General features: G+C 48.0%; 1 protein-coding gene across 1 annotated transcript in view; it reads right to left on the bottom strand.

Annotated features, from left to right (window-relative positions):
- Nucleotides 1-1488: 1488 nt before the first annotated feature.
- Nucleotides 1489-22796, bottom strand: part of HCK (HCK proto-oncogene, Src family tyrosine kinase) — a 49711-nt gene continuing 28403 nt past the window's right edge. Inside the window, exons 7-13 of the mRNA XM_054466918.2 lie at nucleotides 19207-19356; nucleotides 18707-18859; nucleotides 16456-16635; nucleotides 14615-14691; nucleotides 9235-9388; nucleotides 4282-4413; nucleotides 1489-2132 (exon numbers count right to left, since the gene is read on the bottom strand). Coding sequence (XP_054322893.1) covers nucleotides 1930-2132; nucleotides 4282-4413; nucleotides 9235-9388; nucleotides 14615-14691; nucleotides 16456-16635; nucleotides 18707-18859; nucleotides 19207-19356 — 1049 coding nt within the window. The 3' untranslated portion in view covers nucleotides 1489-1929. The remainder of the gene's footprint in view (nucleotides 2133-4281; nucleotides 4414-9234; nucleotides 9389-14614; nucleotides 14692-16455; nucleotides 16636-18706; nucleotides 18860-19206; nucleotides 19357-22796) is intronic.

The following is a 22796-nucleotide window of genomic DNA, read 5'->3' as shown; positions in this document are numbered from 1 at the left end:
CTGAGGCAACATTCGGGAAGCCCCCACCACTTCGTCTTCTCTGTTTCCTACGCAGGTCTCCCACGCCTCCACTGAGAGCTTCCCCTGTAGGGTACTAGACACCTCTCAGCAGCCATATCTCCATATCCAGACCAGGATTCCTGCAATGGCAAATAACCACCTCGACAAGTATGATGGCTGCTTGACCTGTGGGAAATGTCAGGTCTGCAGGCAGCCACCAGCCCTGGAGGCAGCCCCCAGCTCTGGGGAGCTGTAAACTGACCACCTCTTGTAGCAATGTGGCCTAACAGGAAAGTCAGGGTCCCAGATCATGAGAAACCATTCCTGTCATCCTGGAAGACCCAGCTCCTTGGAGGCAAAACCCATCCAGCATCTGGATACCAGTGGAGAAGGCAGAATAGTGCCCACCGCCGAAAGATGTTCATGTCCTAACCCTCAGAGCCTGTGAAAATGTTACCTCACATGGCAAAAGGGACTTTGCAAAGGTGATTAAGAATCCTGAGATGAGAAGATTATTCTGAATTATCCAGGTGGGTCCAAGCAGTTCTTACAAATAAAAGAGGGGAAGAAGACTCAGAGTCAGAGGAGATATGAAGATGAAAGCAAAGTTTGGAGTAATGAACGAAAGGGGCTGATGAGTGAAGGAATGGGAGCAGCCTCTAGAAACTGGGAAAGGCAAGGAAACAATTATCCCCTAGAGCCTCCAAAAAGAATGCAGCCCTGCCAACCCATTTCAGTCCCTCTGACTTCTGGAACAGTAAGGTTATACATGGATTGATTGATTGATTGATTGATTGATTGATTGAGACAGGGTCTCACTTTTCTGGAACAGTAAGGTTATACATATATGTATGTATGTATGTATTTATTGAGACAGGGTCTCGCTTTCTTCCCCAGGCTGGAGTGCAGTGGCACAATCTCGGCTCACTGCAACTTCCACCTCCCTGGTTCAAGCAATTCTCCTGCCTCATCCTCTCCAGTAGCTAGGATTACAGGCCCCCACCACCATGCCTGGCTTGTATTTTTAGTAGAGACGGGGGTTCACCATGTTGGCCAGGCTGGTCTCGAACTCCTGATCTCAAGTGATCACCCACCTCAGTCTCCCAAAATGCTAGGACTATAGGCATGAGCCATTATGCCCGGCCCAGTAATGTTATGCAGTTTTGTTGTCTTAAGCTACCAGATATGTGGTAATTTGTTACAGGAGCAAGAGGAAACTAATATAGCCAGTAACTATTTTAGGGCAGTTAGAAAACCTCAAGCATTGAACCCCACTTTTCTTTCCTTTCTTTCTTCTTCTTCCTCTTTTTTTTTTTTTTTTTTTTGAAACAGGGTCTCACTGTGTCACTCAGGCTAGAGTGCAGTGGCACGATCATAGCTCACTGTGGCCTCGACCTCCTGGGCTCAAGCAATCCCCCGCTCCTCGGTCTCCCAAAGCACTGGTATTATAGGTGGGAGCCACTGCACCCAGTCTGAACCCCACTTGTCTTTGTATTTCTGGTCCCCGGGAGAGTCCTTCACCCTTTCTGACTTGGTCATACAGCAAGAAGGCAAATAGATATTCAGGAATTGGAAGGACAGGAAAACCAACCTTTTGGTAAAGACTTTGGCATTTATATATTTTATTTAAATATTTATTTCACTATTTTGAAAGTTTCCCTTCCAAATAACAGCTGTAACTAAAATCCAACCATTCCAGGAAATAGAAATATCAACTTGGGGGCTTCCTGAGAATGTCAGATTGTGGATTGCAAGAGTCAAAAAGAGATTTTCCAGTCCAACCTACCCACTGGACAGATGAGGAAACTGTGGCTAAAGCGAGGGTGGGTGTCTGGGAGTAGGAAGGGGGCGTGGGCCCTGGTGGATGGTGCTGGAGCCACCTTGCAGCCACCACCTGGGCACGCCCTGGCCCTGCCCTGGTCCTCCCTATCATGGCTGCTGTTGGTACTGGCTCTCTGTGGCCGTGTAAAAGTCATCCAGCACACTCTGGATGTATTCGAAGGTCGGCCGCTCCTCCGGACGGTTTTTCCAGCAGCGCATCATGATGTTGTAGAGCTCCTCTGGGCAGTTCTCCGGGCGAGGCATCCGGTATCCACGCTCCAGAGCTCGGATCACTTCAGGATTTGACATCCCTGAAAAGGAGCCGTGGAATTAGAAAAGGAAGCAGTTTGGAAATGAGAGCCCAGGGGTGGCAGGTCCTGTGGCCTCCCCAGCAGGCATCACTCCCCACCTCACCTTGCAAACTGAGCCCCTTCCACTGTGAAAGACAGAGACTTCCACCCTCCACTTCACTTGCAGCTAGGACATGGACCTGGGACCCAGTTTGGGCCAATGGGAGCTGACGGGGAGGTCTGCTGGGAAAGTGCCGGAAAGGTTTTCCTCCCGCTTGGAGGAGAGTCTTTGGAGAACGCACCCTTCATCTCTTCCTTTGAACACTGTGAGATACGTATGATACTTGGAGCTGACAACGTGGAGAAGACCAGGAACCCAGAGTCCTGACAGCTGCTGAGCTGCTGAACTAACCAGTCACCAATGGCAGATTGGGAGTAATAGATTGCTTCTGTTTCAGTTACTGTTTGTTATTTTGTTGCTTGCTGCGGAACACATCCTAATGGATTTAGCGTCTATTGTGTGTTGCCTGGTTTTGACTAGTGCACCCTCAAGACAAAACATTCAGGTGGCCAGATTCAGTGTCAACCTATGGGTGGGACCATTTTTTTGTTCAGTTCAAGTTTCTATTAGCTATTCATAAGAATAGCCATTCAATGTCTGTGATCCCCAATTTTATATTATTAGTCTCGAACTCCAAACTCATGAACTCAAGTGCTTCTTTTACCTGGATGTCTCTATACTTAAGTCAACTCAAATTTAACAGAGCTAAAACAGAGCTTTCCAATTTCTATCCCTAGACCATTACCCACCCTCTGGTGCAAAGCCAGGGTAATCATCCTTGATTCTCTCTCTCTCACCTCCTAAGTCAGCAAGTCAGATCTTTTCTTCTTTTGAAACGTAGCACCAGTTCATCAACCTATGCTAGTCACGAATGCCACCACCCTGTCCAGACCATCATCGTCTCTGCCTGGGCCACTGCTGTGGTGTCCTCACCGGCTGCCACCCTGTTCCCCTTCCCTCCCATTCACTCTCCATGCTGAAAGCATCGCTTAAAAATGGAAATCACCAGCCCGGCAACATAGCAACACCTTGTCTCTCAAAAAATTAAAAGAATTAGCTGGGCATGGTGGTGTGTGTCTGTAATCCCAGCATTTTGGGAGGCCAAGGCTGGAGGATCGTTTGAGCCTGGAAGTTAGAGACCAGGTTGCACAACATAGTGAGACCAAGTCTCTACAAAAACATTAAAAAAATAAAAAATAGCCAGACATGGTGGCATGTGCCTGTGGTCCCAGATACTCAGGAGGCTGAAGCGGGAGGATCACTTGAGCCTAGGAAGTCGAGGCTGCAGTGAGCTATGATTGCACCACTGCACTACAGCCTCAGTGACAGAGTCAGACCTTGTCTTAAAAAAAAAAGGTGGAGAAAGGACAAGATCTGATTTACAGTTTAGAATTATCCTTCTGGCTGCAAGTGGAGAATAGGCTGTAGGACGAGGAGGGAGAAAGCAGTAAGACTGATGAGGATGTTACTGCACCATCCATGGGAGATGACGCTGGCCTGGATGCAATGGAGACTGTGGGGTTCAAAGTGGTAAGACTTGGGATATGTTTTGGAGTCGAGTGGCCAAAACCTTGTGACTGCTCAGATGTCATAGGGGTGAGGCCAGGCACAGTGGCTCACGCCTGTAATCCCAGCACTTTGGGAGGCCGAGGCAGGTGCATCACCTAAGGTCAGCAGTTTGAGACCAACTGGGCCAACATGGTGAAACCCCGTCTCTACTAAAAATACAAAAATTAGCCAGGCATGGTGGTGGACTCCTGTAATCCAAGTTACTCAGGAGGCTGAGGCAGGAGAATCGCTTGAACCTGGGAGGCGGAGGTTGCAGTGAGCCGAGATCACGCCACTGCACTCTAGCCTGGGTGACAGAGGGAGACTCCGTCTCAAAAAAAAAAAAGTCATAGGAGTGAGAGAGAAGGAAGGGCCAAGGAAGCCCCCAGATTTCAGGCTTAAGACATTAGATGGATGGAAGTGCCTTTAACTAAGACAGGAAAGGTGAGGGAAAGTTGGGGGTGAGGATCAAGAACTCAGTTTGAATGGACATGTTGTCGAGATGAGCCCATTGCCAGACTGGGCCCTGGTAGCAGCCCTGAGCTGATGCCCCTTCCCTACCTGGGTAAGGGATCCGGCCATAGGTGACAATCTCCATCAGCAGGATACCAAAGGACCACACGTCTGACTTGATGGTGAAGGAGCCAAAGTTGATGGCTTCAGGAGCTGTCCACTTGATGGGGAACTTGGCCCCTGCAGGGTTGAACAGAGCAGAGTCAGGGGAAGGCTGGGGAGTAGTGAGGGTTGGCTCTGCTAAGGTGGGGGAACAGGCAAGGGCAACAGCTGCCAACATCTGCCCCTGCAGACCTGAAATTTCCCTGACACATGGCTTCCCTGTGGAAGCAAGGGACATCCATCCTGAGGACAGATGGCTAAACAAGGAGGAGTGGGCTTGGGGGCCTGGGGTATGGTGTGGAAGTTCACTCTAGAATCCTCCTCATTGATTCAGCTGATACCCCAGTTAACTACAACTCCAAAGAGTGGAATCCCAGAGGTCACAGGTCTTTGGGGACAGAAGGACTTCGGGGGCCTTGAGTCCAGGTTGCAGCCGATGCCTCAGTCCTCTCATCCTGGGCGATGGGAAAAGTGAGGATTCTGGCTCTCAGCCCATGAGGTTCCCACCAGTCACTGTGTGTCTCTCCCTTTACCCGCCCCACCTCCCGCCTAGTCTGACATGGGTTTAGTTAGCCTTTTCATTTTTTTTTTTTCTTTTAGAGACAGAGTGCCCAGGCTGGAGCCCAGTGGCACAATCATAGTTCACTGAAGCCTCGAACTCCTGACCTCAAGCTATCCTCCTGCCTCAGCCTCTCAAGCACCTGGGGTTACAGGTGTGCCCCATTATACCAAGCTAATTAAAAAAATTTTTTTGGCCAGGTATGGTGGCTTGCGCCTGTAATCCCAGCACTTTGGGAGACTGAGGAGGAGGATCACCTGAGGTCAGGAATTCGAGACCAGCCTGGCCAACCCCATCTCTACTAAAAATACAAAGTTAGCTGGGCATGGTGGCAGGTGCCTGTAGTTCCAGCTACGGGCTGAGACAGGAGAATCACTTGAACCCAGGGGGCAGAGGTTGCAGTGAGCCGAGATCACACCACTGTACTCCAGCCTGGATGATAGAGTCAGACTCCGTCTCAAAATAAAATAAAATAAAATAAAATAACATAAAATAACATAAAATAAAATAAAATTTGTAGAGACAGTGTCTTATTATGTTACCCAGCCTGTTCTCAAAACTCCTGGGCTCAAGTGACCCTCCCACTTTGGCCTCCTAAAGCACTGGGATTATAGGTGTGAGCCACTGCACCTGGCATAGTTATCCTTTTTAAAAAAGTGTTTAGTTTAATTATATCATGGTTGGTGAACATGGTCTGTAGAATATATGTTCTTTGGAATTTGTTGAGACCTGCTTTATGACTGAGTACACGGTCAAGTTTTGAAAATGGTCTATGTGTGTGTTTGTGTGTGTGAGAGTGTGTGTGTGTATATGTGTTTTCTCCCTTCCTCCTTTGGATCTACAGACTTTTATTGATTTCCTGCTTATCTTCTTTTGGTTTAGAAATTATACATTCTACTTTTATTCCTTTAGTCATTACCTTTATTATTTATTTATTTATTTATTTATTTATTTATTTATGTTTTGAGACAGAGTCTTGCTCTGTCTGCCCAGGCTGGAGTGCAGTGGTGTCATCTCGGCTCACTGCCAGCTCCGCCTCCTGGGTTTCACGCCATTCTCCTGCCTCAGTCTCCCAAGTAGCTGAGACTACAGGTGCCCGCCACCACGCCCAGCTAATTTTTTGTATTTTTAGTAGAGATAGGGTTTCACGGTGTTAGCCAGGATGGTCTTGATCTCCTGACCTTGTGATCCTCCCGCCTTAGCCTCCCAAAGTGCTGGAATTACAGGCATCAGCCAACGTGCCCGGCCCTATTTATTTATTTTTTTGAGACAAGGTCTTGCTCTGTTACACAGGCTGGAGTGCAGTGACATGATCTTGGCTCACTGCAGCCTCAACCTCCTGGGCTCAAGCGATTCTCCCGCCTCAGCCTCCTGAGTAGCAGGGACCACAGGCTCACACCACCACGCCTGACTTATTTTTAAATTTTTTGTAGAGATGGGGTCTTGCTATATTGCCCAGGCTGGTCTTGAACTCCTGGGCTCAAGCAGTCTGCCCATTTTGGCCTCCCAAAGTGCTAGGATTATAGTCATGAGCCACTGGGCCCGGTCTAAATTTTTTTTTATCGAGTTATAACATACATGAAGTAATATGCACAAATCTTTAATATCCATTTTGCTGCAGCTTTATATATGTATATACCCTTGTAATCACCATCAGATTGGGCTGTAGAACACTTTCAGCATTTCAGAAGGCTCCTTTCTGCGTCCTTCCAGTTAATATCCCCTTACTTAAGGTGACTGCAGCCTGTGCATGGTGGCTCATGCCTGTAATCCTAGCACTTTCAGAGCCTGAGGCAGGAGGATCACGTAAGTTCAGGAGTTTGAGACCAGCCTGGGCAACACAGTGAGACACTGTCTCTACAAAAAATTAAAAAATTAGCTGGGCATGGTAGCATGTATCTGTAGTTTCAGGTACTCAGGAGGCTGAGGCTGGAAGATTGCTTGAGCCCAAGAATTGGAGGCTACAGTGAGCTATGATCTCACCCCTCCACTACAGCTTGGGCAATAGAGCAAGCACCTATCTTTTTTTTTTTTTTTTGAGACAGAGTCTCGCTCCATCACCCAGGCTGGAGTGCAATGGCACAATCTCGGCTCATTGCTGCAACCTCTGCCTCCCGGGTTCAAATGATTCTCCTGCCTCAGCCTCCCAAGTAGCTGGGGCTACAGGCACCTGCCACCACGCCCAGCTAATTTTTGTATTTTTAGTAGAGACAGGGTTTCACCATATTGGCCAGGCTGGTCTCAAACTCCTGACCTTGTGATCGGCCTGCCTTGGCCTCCCAAAGCGCTGGTAATACAGGCGTGAGCCACTGTGCCTGGCCGCACCTGTCTCTTTAAAAAAATAAACAGGACTGGCGCAGTGGCTCACATCTGTAATCCCAGCACTTCGGGAGGCCCAGGTGGGTGAATCACTTGAGGTCAGCAGTTCGAGACCAGCCTGGCCAACATGGTGAAACCCTGTCTCTACAAAAAATACAAAAACTAGCCAGGCGTGGTGGCAGGTGCCTGTAATCCCAGCTACTCGGGAGGGTGAGGCAGGACAGTCGCTTAAACCTGGGAGGTGGAGGTTGCAGTGAGCTGAGATGGCGCCAACGCACTCCAGCCTGGGCAGCAGAGCCAGACTCTGTCTCAAAATAAATAAATAAATAAATAAATAGGCTAACAGAAAATAAAGGTGACTGCAATTCTGACCTCTAGTGCTATAAATAAATCTTGCCTGTTTCTTTCTTTAACGGCTTTATCGAGATAGAATTCACAGACCATACATTTCACCTATTTAAAGTGTATAATTCCGTGGCTTTCAGAATATTCACAAAGTTGTGGATTTTAGAACACTTTCATCACATTTCCCTGCAAAAAACCCACAGAAGTCACTCCTCATTTCTCCCAACTCCCCACCGCCAGCTGTAGGCACCAATAATCTACTTTCTGTCTCTTTAGATTTGTCTGTTCTGGGCCGGGCGTGGTGGCTCACGCCTGTAATTCTAGCACTTTGGGAGGCCGAGGCGGGCGGATCACTTGAGGTCAGGAGTTTGAGTTCAGCCTGGCCAACATGGTGAAACCCTGTATCTACTAAAAATACAAAAATCAGCTGGGTATGGTGGTGCACACGTGTAATCCCAGCTACTCAGGAGGCTGAGGCACAAGAATCGCTTGAACCTGGGAGGCAGAGGTTGCAGTGAGCTGAGATTGAGCCACTGCACTCCAGCCTGGGTGATAGAGCAAGACTCCATCTCAGAGAAAAAAAAAGATTGCCTGTTCTGGACATTTCATAGGAGGGGAATTATACAACATGTGGTCTTCATGTTGGCTTTCCTTTAACAAAATGTTTTTAAGGGTCATCTGTGTTCTAGCCTGGTGTAGTACTTCACTCCATTTTATGGCCAAATAATATTCCATTGTATGGATGTATCATATTTTGTGTTTGTCTGTTCATCAATTGCTGGACATTAAAGAGCGTTGTTTCCATTTTTTGGCTATTAGGAAGAAAGCTGCCATGAATGTCCAGTTACGTGTTTTGTCTCTTTTAGAATTTCAAAAAAATGAAACCAAGTGGCATCTACTCTTTTTTTTTTTTTTGGTCTAATTTCTTTAATTTTGATATTGTACCTGTGAGAGTTACCCATTTTGGTGCATTTAGCATTGGTTTGTGCTTTTTTCTTTCTTTCTTTTGACAAGATCTTGCTCTGTCCACCAGGCTGGGTGCAGTGGCATGATCATGGCTTACTGCAGCTTCAACTTCCTAGACTCAAGTGATCCTCTCACCCTAACCTCCTGAGTAGCCACAACTACAGGCATGCGCCACCATGCCTGGCTAATTTTTTAAATTTTTGTAGAGACTAGGTCTTCCTGTGTTGCCCAGGCTGGTTTTGAGCTTCTGGGCTCAAGCAGTCCTCCAGTCTTGGCCTCCTAAAGTCCTGGGATTACAGGCGTGAGCCACTGAGCCTGGCTGGTTTGTGCTTTTTCATCACTGTGTGGTATTATATTGTGTGAATATACCACAATGTATACATCCATCCTCCTACTATGGACATTTGGATACCCTCCCCATTTTTGTCTGTTATGCACAAAGCTGCTCTTACCCTTAATTTCAACATGTATTTGCCTACTCCCTCTAAAATCTATCAGTACTTCTCAATCTGATCTAAAATCTCCTCAAAGTCTCTGGGTGAGACTCTAAAGTTCAGGACATTATCCAGAAGGATCCACCAAGCTCAAGAATGCACAGCTAATACTGGGGCAGACCCTTGCATTTTACCAATCGCTCTCACAAGTATCAACTCTCAACACTCACAAGCATCCAAATGGGCAACGTGGGGCTGCTTGGCAGCGTTCCCTACCTTCCCGAGCCGTGTACTCGTTGTCCTCAATGACCCGGGCCAGGCCAAAGTCAGCAATCTTACACACCAGGGATGCAGAGACCAAGATGTTGGCAGCTCGGAGGTCTCGGTGGATGTAGTTCCTCTGCTCGATGAAGGCCATGCCTTCTGCAGTCTGCACCCCAAACAGAGACACCTTTGTCCTCAGACCTGGCCTACGCCAAGATGGTCCCACCCAAAAGCAGCAGAGAGGTGTTCAAGTGAAGAAAATGCAAAATGTCTGCACCAGCCCTCCCTCTTGTGTCGGGAGGGCCCCAAGGCTCAGGGTGGCATTCCTCCATCAACCCATTCAGGTTAGGGGGATTCTTAAGGAGGCCTGGGCCAGTTTGGGGGATTCTCTAGAATTCCAAGACTTCCAGAGAGCACTTTGAAATGTTCTCAGGGAAAAAGCAATGGGACTATTTCTCCAGGACCTATTCTTCCAGGAGCACACATACACACACACATGCACATGCGCACACGCGCACACACACACACACACACACACGAACTCTAGGATACTATGAAGAGCTTTCACCTTCAACTCTCTTTCTGGGGACAACCCAGGTTCGTGTCATATTCTGCTATACCTCTCATATCTTCCTCATGCCCCAGCATGGGTAGGGAAAATTCACTTATTTATTCAACAGAAATCCACTGAGTGTCTTGTGGGTGCCAGACATGTTGCTTGAACAGGTGATGAGCCTGGCAAAGCCCCTGCAGGTGGTAAGTACCATAAAGAAAAGATAAAACAGGCCGGGCATGGTGGCTTACACTTGTAATCCCAGCACTTTGGGAGGCCGAGGTGGGTGGATCACTTGAGGCCAGGAGTTCAAGACCAGCCTGGCCAACATGGCGAAACCCCGTCTCTACTAAAAATACAAAAAGAAGATGAGCGTGGTGGTGCACGCCTGTAATCCTATCTGCTCAGGAGGTTGAGGCACGAGAATTGCTTGGACCCAGGAGGCAGAGGCTGCAGTGAGCTGAGATCGTGCCACTGCCCTCCAGCCTGGGGGACAGAGCAAGACTCTGTCTCAAAAAGAAAAAAAAGATAAAACAAAGTAACAAAATATGACCTGTACAGAGCTTTTTTGGATTGGGCGTTCAGGGAAACCTGCTTTGAGGGGGTGAGATTTTAGCAAAGATCTGAATGATGATAATAATAAGTGTGTCATATAAGAATATTCTAGGCAGAGAGAACATGAGGTGCAAAGGCGTGGAGGTAGGAAAGAGCTTGGTGTTCATGGAACAGCACAGAGGCCAGTGTGGCCAGCAGAGATATCACAGAGAGAGTGGGGAGAGTTGAAGTTGAGAGGGAGGCCGCCAATCATGAACTGTCTTGTAGGCCAGGAGAAGAGGGTGGATTTTATTCTGAGCGTGTTGGGGAGATATTAGAGGCCTTTGAGCAGGAGCGTGACATGTTCTGATGTACATTTAAAGATCACCATGGCTGCTGAGTGAATAACAGACTGCATGGAGGATTCTTATTCACACCAGGGGCCCTAGAAACCTCTGATGAAAACACAGGGATTATATCTTGCAGACATTTTTACTTACAAGGGTTTGGACAAACGAGGTTGAAGATGAACCCTCAGATGCCCAGAAAGCAGCACTTTTGGTTTACAAACTGGGCTTGAGCTCTTTGAGGCAGGAATGATCATGATCTCTGTTTTATAGACATGGAACCACTTGTTCCAGATCACACCACCAGGAAAATTCTGAATGTCAGGCTCAAACCAGTCTGAGGACTCCCAATCCAGTGCTTCCTGCTGCCTCTAAATAACCCAGCACTCCAGTGCTCCGGCAGACTGCAGCTGGATGCAGTCTGATGAAATTATTCTGGAAGAGAGGGCGTCTGACTAGACAGAACAATCAAAGCACCACCGGCCGGCTTCTCAAGGTCTGAGGCAAGTGGGTGGCGCACTTGCAAGGAGTGGACAGCAGGGGGCACCCGAGGCAGTTAGAATGGAGACCCATGCTTTGCTTTTTTCTTTTCTTCTTTTTTTTTTTTTCTTTTGAGACAGGGTCTTGCTCTGTCACAGAGTACAGTGGTGGGATCACAGCTTACTGCAACCTGTGCCTCCTGGGCTCAAGCAGTCTTCCCACCTCAGCTTCCCAAGTAGCCGGTACTATAGGTGCATGCCACTAATGCTAGACTAAATTTAAAAAGAATTTTTTTTTTTTTTTAATAGAGAAGAGGTCCCACTATGTGGCCCAGGCTGGGCTCAAAGGGTCCTCCTGCTTCAGCTTCCCAAAGTGCTGGGATTACAGGCCTGAGCTGTCATGCCCAAGGGAGACCCAGAGACCCCAATTTTTCAATAAAAACTTGGAAGAGACTCTGATTTTGTTTAGAATAGTGGAGGGTGGGGATGAAATAGGGATGAGGTTGCCAGGGTGGAGTGAGACAGCATCTTGGCCCTGGGAGTGTGGGAAATTTATGAGTCCTTAGATGAACAGTTAACAAAAATTATTATGCTAAAAGAAGGCATCATAGCTTATTTATAAGATGATACTTAAACACTTATGTGACATTTACCATGTGCTTTGGAGGAGGCACTTTTGCTATCAGCTCCATTTCCACAGATAAGAAAACTGAAGCCCAGAGAAATAGTTAAGTGGCCCCAGCTTACACAGCTTGCAAATTGTGGAGCCAGGGCTGGAGCTCCAAAAGCGCTGTTTGGGGTCCACGCACTTATCTGTTACTCGGCCCAGGTTTTTTGCCTTGCTTTTCTTCTGGAGCAAGCACTAATGCTGGTAGTTACCACTGTTTGATCCTCACTGGCAGATGCTCATATGCTACTGATTTTCACAGGAGCTCGATGGGGCAGGGATGACACCCCACTTAGGAGACAGCAGAGGGTAATTGCTAAATGGCTCTGGAGCTGGACCAACTCAGCTTGAGCGCTGCGGCTCTGTGATGTCAAGCAAGTTGTGTCATCTCTCTGTACCTCACTTTTCTTCTCCGTAATAGCACCTGGTTCCAAGGGGTCATGTGAAGATGAATCCCCTAAGCCTACATCAAGGGCTTAGTAGAGTGTTTGGCACATAGTTAAGTATTTATTTCAAGAGTGGCTCCCAGTGCTCCCAGTGGGGGAAAGTGGCACTCAGAGAGGTTAAGCAACTTGCTCGAAGCTACACAGGCAGAGCTGAGATCAAAACAAAACTCTGTGTGACTCCTAAGCCCAGATGCTAATAGTGTTGCTTCTCAAGGGTCTGCTGACTGAATGAATAACCAGTAGGTTTATTGGGCCCAGGTGTAAGCACTGTGGGTTGATAAGGTGGTGAGATTTCATGACCCCCAAATAGGGTGCCATGAGGTTGGGCATTGGAACTTGGGTTTGCTTCCAAAGGGTATCAGGGAGTCACAGCATCAGAGCTGGAAGGACTTGTAGAGCTCTTCAAACTGAATCCTATGGATGCCTCAGGTTATATGGGGGTGGGAGAGACAAAAGAAAGGCCACAGATAAGCCCTCCACCCTGCTTCAGTCAGAGCAGCTCTGTTTTGACCTGTTTGTATATATGCAGCTACTGCATAACATTTCATGTCACCCACAAAGCTGTGACTACAAAAACACCACATGTGTGGTCCAGTTCTCCACCTGCTGCTCCAAGCTGCCTCTCTGAGTCTGGAGGTGAAGACCAAAGCCCCAGGTGGGCTCCTTTCTGTCCCTGGGCTCTGAATCTACCTCTGCTTCTGGACAGATGAAGGCCCAGAACCTCTTTTCCTCCTTTGGTTTGTTTTCCTCTCTGTGAAACGAGCAGAGTGGCTCTTGCCCTGGTCGGTGACTGCTGCCCAGCAGGGTTTCTGCTAGCTTGAAGATGATAATTTAGCAACAGACCAGTCTATTGTCTCCCAGAGGACCTGGCCCATTGGAGTGAAAACACATTTCCATATGCCTCTGGCATTCCAGACTCCGAAAGTAGAGTCTTTTGTTACACTTTGTGGTGTCCTCTGGGCCCCTGAATTTGCATACTCAAATGAACCCTGCCCTTGGTATCTCCAGCAGGCCCAAGTGAGGCCCAGGCAGGGTCTCACTCAACTCCCACCACCCCTGGGCTCCTGCTGAGTAGGCTGAACTCCTTCACCTACTTTTGCACAGGCTGTTTCTTTTGTCCAAAAGACCTTTCTCTTTCCTCTTCATCTACTGAACTTCTACTCATCCTTCAGGCTCAGCCTAGAGGCCACTTCCTCCAGGAAGCATTCTCTGATTGCTCCTGGACCAGGCTAAATGCTCTAGCTATGCACTCTAATACCACCCCGTCCTTACACTCTGTTTTCCCATACATCAGAGAGAGCATGAGAGAGGACAGAAGTGAAAAAACTGCTTAGGCTGGGGGTGAGAGGAGCTGCAAGAGGCGTGGGGAACATGAGAAAGAAAATTAGGTTTTCAGCAGTGTTTCTGCGATTTGCAAACATTATTTACTTTGTTAGATACTGTACTCTTTTGATTCAGCCAGGACCACTTGGGTCATGGTCTCTAAGAGATTTGGTTATTTAATACTCATCTTCCCATCTGGACTGTGAACTCTATTAGGACAGGAACATTTTCATTTTGTTCACTGCTATATCCCTCATAATTAGCACAGTAACTTATGCAAGCCACTTAACCACACTGGGGCTCAGTTTCCACATCTGTACTTTACTTCTGCTCTATGCTTCAATTTCCTATTCTGTAAAATGGGATGATAATTACCTACTCTGTGGCCAGACTGTTACGTTGGGGGGGGTCCCTGGGATTTGTGTTCTTGGTCAGTCCCCTCCCACACTGATTCTGGGCATGGCTATGTGACTTGGCCAATGGGCCATTAGCAAGCCTGATGCAGGCAGAGGCTTAATGAGAGCCTGCTCATGAAGGCTTGGCCCCTGGTCCAGCTCCATTTTGGAACCCAGCTGCTGTGCCGTGAAGAAGCTCAGGCTGGGTGATCGGGTGGTAAGGGGCCATGTGGAGAGACCCTGGAGGCTGAGCCATGTCTTGGACATTCTAGCCTGGGCAAGTACCAACAGTATGCATCTGTACCTCACTTTACCATGACGAGCAGAAGAACCACCCAGCTGAACCCAGGCAACCCACAGGATCATGAGAAATAACAATTGCTGTTGTTTCAAGCTACTAGGACTTGGATGGTTTGTTATACCAAAATAGATAATAAAAATCCCAGCCTATAAAGCTTACAGGATGATTAAATGAATGAGTACATGTATAATAAAATATATGCAAAAAGCATAGTTTTATATTGAGCTCTCAATACATTTTACCCATTATTATTACTGCTATCATCATAGTATGTGGTCAGTAAATATTTGGCAAATAAAAAAATTGAATTCCTGTTTCCCTTCCCCGTTTCCTTGTTAGGCTCTCACCTGGGCTGAGAAGTCAATGAGTTTTGGCAATGGCTGCTTGCTGCCCTCATCACTTTTCAGAAAGTCCAGCAAGCTTCCTATATGGGGGAGAGGGGAGGAACATTTACTACTTTTACTATTTAATGGCAAAAACCACAATTACTTTTGCACCAATCTAGTACTTTAGTGTGTGGTGAAGATTTTTCATAGTAGTAGATTTAAATACGAATATTTGTTTGCAATTCCTAGTGTTTGAGAAAGAGAATTTGAGTTTTAGTGAAGTGACTTTTTGATTGCTAGATGGATTCTGTGACAGAGACAGCCCCTGAGCCTGGATGGCTGGGATCATGCCTTCACAGGACTGGCATAATTGCATAGTTAAAATGAAAAAGGCTTGAGGTTTCAAATCGCACTAAATGGGATTGTGTGAGATGATTCTGTTTATCAAAAAATGGGCAGAGTGGTTAGGCACGAGGCTCACGCCTGTAATTCCAGCACTTTAGGAGGCCGAGGTGAGAGGATCACCTGAGGCCAAGAGTTTGAGACCAGCATGGGCAACATAGCAAGACCCCATCTATAGAAGAAATTTACAAATATATATGTTAGGCCAGGCTCAGTGGTTCATGCCTGTAATCCCAAAGCTTTGGGAGGATCACTTGAACCCAGGAGTTTGAGACCAGCTGGGGCAAGATGGTGAGACCCTGTCTCTAGAAAAAAATTTTAGAAGTTGGGCGCAGTGGCTCACGCCTGTAATTCCAGCATGGTGGGAGGCTGAGGCGGGCGGATCACGAGGTCAGGAGATTGAGACCATCCTGGCTAATACGGTGAAACACCGTCTCTACTAAAAATACAAAAAAAATTGGCCAGGCATGGTGGCAGGCACCTGTAGTCCCAGCTACTTGGGAGGCTGAGGCAGGAGAATGGTGTGAACCTGGTAGGCGGAGCTTGCATTGAGCCGAGACTGCACCACTGCACTCCAGCCTGGGGAACAGAGTGAGACTCTGTCTCAAAAAAAAAAAATTTTTTTTAGAAATTAGCTGGGTGTGGTAGTGCATGCCTGTAGTGCCAGCTACCGGGGAGACTAAGTCAGGAGGATCCTGGAGCCTGAGAGTTTGAGGCTACAGTGAACTATGATCACGCCACTACACTCCAGCCTGGGCAGGCAGAGGGCAACCCTGTCTCTAAAAATAAATATGTAAATAAATAAATAAAATTAGCTGAGTGTGGTGGCATGGGCCTGTGGTCCCAGCCACTCGGGGGGCTGGGGTGGGAGGATCACTTGAGCCCAGGAGTTATGATTGCACCACTGCACTCCAGCCTGAGTAACAGAGCAAGACCCTGTCCCTAAAGAACAAACAAACAAAAAATGGCAGGGGTTGAAAATGGTTGTGAAACAGTGGCCTAAAAAAATTCCCCGAGAAATCCTGAGTTGTGGCAGGGTGGGGTGGGGGGGTGCAGAACTGCTGCTTTGCCAGCTCCCTCTCCCAGGGCGTTGGCAAGTACAGGGAAGGTGGCTGATGCGGGAGAGTGACACCCCCACCACCCGCGCCACACCCTGGCCTCTAAGGCTCACTGTGAACCATAAGCCCCTTCTCCCATTGCCCAGGAGTATTCTGGCCCCATTCCCTTCTCCTGGTAGCCCCTTGTTCTCCCTTCCCCTTGGTGACCCCTTAACATGATTTCACCCCACTAACCAGGAGGGCTGGATTGTTCCACATTAGATTCTCAATGAGTACTTGTTGGAAGAGCTCCTGGCCAGATTGGGGCCATCTCAAGGGCAAGAACCATGTCCAAGCCACCTTTGAGCCCGCAATTGACCAGTATAGGACACAGCCTGCATCCCCAGCCCCAGCACGCAGCACCTTTGGCCATGAACTCCGTGATGATGTAGATGGGCTCCTCGGTGACCACCGCATGAAGTTTGACCAGCTTGTCATGCTGCAGAGTTTTCATCACGTTGGCCTCTGCCAGGAAGGCCTCCACCGACATGCTCCCTGGCTTCATCGTCTTCACTGCCACCTTGGTGTGCTTGTTGTAGGTGGCTGGAGGGGGATAGAGAGCAGGGAAGGTGATCAGAGCCCACTGGTCTCCCGTACCACCCTAGAAGGCCTAGCTGCAGACCCGCCTCCTCCAGAAAGTCTTTCCTGCTCATCTCAACTCTCAGAGAGGGAAGCGAAATCATGGGCTTAGGCCTCAGACAAATGTGGGTTGAAAGGCGGGTTCACCACTTCCCAGCTGTGCACACTAGGGCAAGTGGCTTAACCTCTCGGAGCCGTGGCTTCCTCAGCTTCTTCATCTGTAAAGTGGAAATGATAAGCCTTGCCTTTGAAGTGCTGTTGCAAGGATTTAAAAATAGCTTTAAGTGGCTCACGCCTGTAATCCCAGCACTTTGGGAGGCCGAGCTGGGCAGATCACGAGGTCAGGAGATCGAGACCATCCTGGCTAACACAGTGAAACCCCGTCTCTACTAAAAATACAAAAAATTAGCCAGGCGTGGTGGTGGGCGCCTGTAGTCCCAGCTACTGGGGAGGCTGAGGCAGGAGAATGGTGTGAACCCGGGAGGCGGAGCTTGCAGTGAGCCAAGACTGAGCCACTGCACTCCAGCCTGGGTGACAGAGCGAGACTCCATCTCAAACAAACAAACAAACAAACAAAAAACCCAAACAAATAAAAATAGCTTTAAAACACTACTCAGGTTATGTCACACACATACACTGCCCACTTTAATCTTAACACTGCTTTTAAATAAATGCCAGACTCCCCAGGCCCTGCATGGTCCAGCCTCGTCCACCTCTCTAGCCTCATCAGCCACTAAACTCCCCTTGCCTTTTATGTGCCAGTCACCCTGCAGGTCACTCAGTCCCTCAAGCACTCAACTCCCCTTCCACCACAGGGATTTGGCACATGCTGTTCCCTCCCCTCACCCCACCCTGCTTCATTTGGTGGGTCCTGTCAATTTTGTAATTGCTTGTGTTTCCATTTTGCCTTGGCTTACGGGAAGCTCCAATCCAGAACCGTGGGCTTCCTGTAGTAGGAGTCTAGCGCCTTATATGACATTTTTGGCTTTCGAATCTCACCACTCAGCTCTGTCTTACCTTCCTCTCCATATTTTCTTTTTTGTCAAATTCTTTTTAATTTTATTATTATTTTTTAGACAGAGTCTCACTCTATCTCCCAGGCTGGAGTGCTGTGGTGAGATCTCGGTTCCCTGCAACCTCCACCTCCTGGGTTCAAACAATTCTCCTGCCTTAGCCTCCCGAGTAGCTGGGATTACAGGCTCCCACAACTACGCCTGGCTAATTGTTGTATTTTTCGTGGAGACGGGATTTCACTATATTATCCAGGTTTTTCTCGAACTGCTGACCTTGAGTGATCCACTCGCCTCGGCCTCCCAAAGTACTGGGATTACAGGCATGAGCCACTGTGCCTGGCCTTGCACGCAGCAGAATCTCGATAAATACAGTCGAAATACATGGATTTTAAACTTATTTTATCTGGCTGAGTTGTTTGCATCCCTGTAAGTTGTCTTCACTCCCATTTGGAATGCAGTGGGGTATTAACACAGCAGGCTGCCCCACACTGGGTTGGCACTGCATCTACCCCACAGCCCTGCAAAGCAGGCAATGTTGTTCTTAAGTTCTTGGGGAAAACCAGCAGGTGTGAGATGTGCCTTTCTGATTTTCCCACAAGATCCTAACAGTGCTGGGCACACAGCAGGTGCTCAGAATAACCTGTTCATCAGTTGCCTGGAAATCTCCAAGCTGCATTTCCCCATTCTTAATTTTCATCATCTGAAAAGATCTCTGGTCATCTCAATCCCAAACTGTTAGGCAGTCCCCACTCCGTATGAGGGAGGGACTCCTCATCCATGACACCTGCTTCCCAGAAGGAAGTTTTTGACCCCTACAGGACTGGTCTCAAAGGCAAATCAGTGTTTGCACAGCAAGACAATTTGGTTTGCTATCAGGGAACTGCTTCTTTATGGCTATTATTTAAATCTCCCCTTCTGCCTTGGGTAGCATTCCCGCTTTGCCATAAGGTGTTCCTGGAAGCAAGTGACCTCCCTCTCCCCTCCACCCTCTGGCCCTGTGGGCTCTGGCCCTGGGTCCTTACCCATCCAGACTTCCCCAAACTGCCCAGCTCCAAGTTTCTTCTCCAGCTTGAGGGATTCCCGAGGGATCTCCCAGGCATCTTTCTCCCAAGGCTTCTGGGGCTTGGAAGACATGCAGGGCACCGACAGTTTCTGGCAGAGCCCATCGTTCCCCTCTGGAACAGAGTCCCTGGTCAATTGAGAGCAACAAGCACCGAGCCAGCCAGAGGTTGCTCCTTGGAGGCCGCCCTGCCTGGTCCACTGGATGTCTCCAGTGTTCCACCTGGTTGCCACCATCAGAGACATTCCCAAGCAAGCAGAGTTTGACGGGGTGCCACCTCTACATCTGGGCCACCCCACCATCCTGCTCAACAGTCCTAAGCCTTCAGAAGCATCCAAAGCAACTATCTGTCTAGGGGATGGCCAGGAAGGACTCAGGAGGTCTCAGGGGCCACAGTGCATCCGTGACTAGGAGTCTCTGGGCCCATCGTGGTGGGGATGTCACCCCCGGGGTGGGACTCACTCTTGTAGTGGTCCACCAGCTCCTGCAGAGTGCTGAAGGTGCTTCGGGGGGATATGTAGAAGCCCCCGTTGTCTAGGGTCCGGATCTTGTAATGTTTCACAGTATCTCCCTGCCGAGGGTCGTAGTCTCGCACGGACAAAGAGTAGCTTCCTGAATTGACCAAAGAGAAACCCCTCAGAATGGCATCTTGGAGGCCTGCCACCTTGCCTTAGCACTCTGACACCCTGTAAGGCTACCGCTGGCACCGTCCTGACACCTGGGCAGAAGTGCCCGAGGGTCTCAGTGGGCTGTGGGAGCCAGGCATCCTGGGCTCTCATCCAGGCTCTACCACATCCACCCGTGAGACCTTGGCCACGCGACTATGTCACCTCTCTATGCCTCAGTTTTCTCATCTGTAAAATGGGAATAGTTCTCTTGCCACCCTACCTGATCCTATTGCCTGATGGCTAAAAGAAGTAATGCCTGTAAACTACTTGGAAACTGACCACTCTGCAAATGTTGGCTATCATCATCATCATCTTCATTATTTCTGATCTATTGTTCCATCTTTCTATCATCTACCCTACAAAAAGCCAAGAGAACACAGTATACTTTTTACTTTTTCATAAAAACTCAGGCTATGACTTTTCTGGAAAAAAATCCAGAAATCCAGTCCAGTTATTGAAATGTGAACATGCTGTGGTAGGCTGAATAATGGTCCCTCAAGATATTCATGCCCTAAACCCTGGAACCTGGGAATATGTTACCTAACATGGTAAAAGGTACTTTAGAGATGTGATTAAGTTAAGGATCTGGAGATGGGGAGATTATTCCAGATGATCCAGGTAGCCCCAGTGTAATCACTTGGGTCCTTGTTAGAAGGAGGTAGGAAGGTCAAAGTGGAAGAGGTGAAGACGGAAACAAGAGCTTGGACAGACGTCAGGAAGGGACTATGAGCCAAGGAATGCTGTAGCCTCTGGAAACTAAAAAAGGCAAGAAAATGAATTCTCCCCTGAAGCCTCCAGAAGGAACCAGCCCTGCTGACATCTTGAGCCCAGTGAGGTCAGACTACTGATCCCCAGAACTGTTAGAGAATAGATGGGTGTTGTTTTAAGGCACTAAGTTTGTATTAATTTGTTACAGCAGCAATGGGAACCTAACATACATATTAGGCTGGTGCAAAAGTAATTGCAGTTTTTGCTATCAAAAGTAGTGGAAAAAACTGAAATTACTTTGGCACCACCCTATATTATCACATAGAGCAGAAACACGTAAGTCTTTCAGCTCATGACCACCATTTTGCCATTTGTGAGCTGTGTGCCCTCGAGCAAGTTATTAGTCCCTCTGTCTCAGTGTTCTTTACCATGATGATAGTACAATGTCATAGGATTTGGGGAAGCTTAAACTTTTTTTTTTTTTTTTTTTGAGTCAGAGTCTCGCTGTGTCATCCAGGCTGGAGTGCAGTGGTGCAATCTTGGCTCACTGCAACCTCTGCCTCCCAGGTTCAAGCAATTCTCCTACCTCAGCCTCCTGAGTAGCTGGGATTATAGGCGCCCGCCACTACGCCCGGCTAATTTTTGTATTTTTAGTAGAGATGAGGTTTCGCCATGTTGGCCAGGCTGGTCTCCAACTCCTGAGCTCAGGTGATCCACACGCCTCAGTCTCCCAAAGTGCTGGGATTACGGGCTTGAGTCACCTCACCTGGCCAATTTATACTGTTGAATGAATAATAGCTTACCATACATACCAGGCAAGTTCAAAGCACTCTGGGTAAATGAACAATGAATGAATAAGAATAATATTCATTATAATGAATTATAACTATATAAATTATATTATTTATTCAATGAATGAATAACCTCATGGGGTAAGGGTTTTATAATATCATCATCCTCATTTACGGATGAGGAAACTGAAGCCCAGAGAGGTGAAGTAACTCACCCAGAGTCACACAGCTGGTAAGTGGCACAGCTGGGATTCAAATCCAGGCAGCTGGCTCCAGATCCCCTCTTAGCCACTCTGTCCCAGTCAAGGGCGAGACTGGCTTGGTTGCTGCTGGATGGGGTGTGGCAGGATCCAGGAAGCAGCAGGGTGGGATTCACGGGTCCCATGCTGCAACTTTTATTAAATCGGCTAAAATTCCCACCATGCCCCATCTCAGAGAGCTGTGAAAGCTGGACCAGGCTCATTTTCCTGCCCCACAGATCTGTGATGGTTTCTTTGATTCCTCTGCCCTTGTCTGCAGGATGGACTAGCCCAAGCCAAAAGCTGTCCTGGGCACAGCTAGAGAGGAGAAGCTCGGGGCTGTGCACAGCTTTGTCTTTTTATCTCCTTTTTTTTCCCCTGGGGGCTTGAATGGGGCTCATTGGGTGGGAAGAGACAAAGCCCAAGCATTCACTGAGCTGCCACACTGGTTGTGAGTAGCATTACCCTAGCCACATGAAAGCTTCGCCAATTCAGATAGCTGAGGGTCAAGTAGAAGGCCACATGGGGAACATGCCTTTAATCAATGTCCCCAAATCTGTTTGCTTCAGGGCATCGTGAGGTCACATTTTATACAACATACTTGGCTTATTTGAGTCAAGCAGTTGTGAACCTAAATGTATTAGTAAAAGTGCACTTAGCGCATGAAATCTGAAATCATAAGAATCCTACTGATGTTCATTCCTTTGAGGCAATGAGCCTTAATCAATGCCAGTTTGAGCTACACGATGTTTTCCAGGCCTGTTCTTGCCATCCATGCACCCAATCAGCATGAATCCATCCTTGCAGCACAGAAATTCCAGGAAGCTGGTCACCTGACATTAAAACTTCCAAAAGCTTCCAAGGAGCATTTTCAGCAGAGTCCCAGAGAAGGCTGGCTTGAGTCTCTTCTGGCGACCTCATCCTACCTCATTTCCTTATGGAGGGAGGAAAGGAGGAATGAGGCTTGTGGATAAGATACATTGTAATGGGTATTTTATTTTATTTTTTTAGAGACAGGGTCTTGCTCTGTTGCCCAGGCTGGAGTCCAGTGGCTCCATTATGGCTCGCTGCAGCCTTGAACTCCTGGACTCAAGAGATCATCTGGCCTCACCCTTCCGAGTATCAGGGAGTAGATGTGCACCACCATGCTTGGCTAATTTTAAAAATTTTTCATAGAGATGGGGTCTCACTATGTTGCCCAGGCTGGTCTCGAACTTTTGGGCTTAAGTGATCCTCCTGTGTTGGCCTCCCCTACTTGGTCTGTTATGGGTATTTAAAAAAACCAAAACAAAAACCAATCCTGACACTTTGTAATCCTGACACTTTGGAAGGCTGAGGTAGGCAGATTGCTTGAGTCCAGAAGTTCGAGGCCAGCCTAGGCAACATGGCAAAACTCCATCTCTACTAAAAAGAAAGAAAGACAGAAAGAAAAGATTAGTCAGCGTGGTGGCATGTACCTGTAGTCCCAGCTACTCGGGAGACTGAGATGGGAGAATCATTTGCGCTCGGGAGGCAGAAGTTGCAGTGAGCTGAGATTGTGCCACTGCAACCCAGCCTGGGCAACAGAGTGAGACCCTGTCTCAAACAAAACAAAACAGGCCGGGCGCAGTGGCTCACGCCTGTAATCTCAGCACTTTGGGAGGGCG

This window comes from Pongo pygmaeus, chromosome 21, assembly GCF_028885625.2.
Source record: "Pongo pygmaeus isolate AG05252 chromosome 21, NHGRI_mPonPyg2-v2.0_pri, whole genome shotgun sequence".
NCBI lineage: Eukaryota > Metazoa > Chordata > Mammalia > Primates > Hominidae > Pongo > Pongo pygmaeus.
The sequence above is the reverse complement of the archived record's forward strand: the minus strand, read 5'-3'. Positions and strand labels throughout refer to the sequence as shown.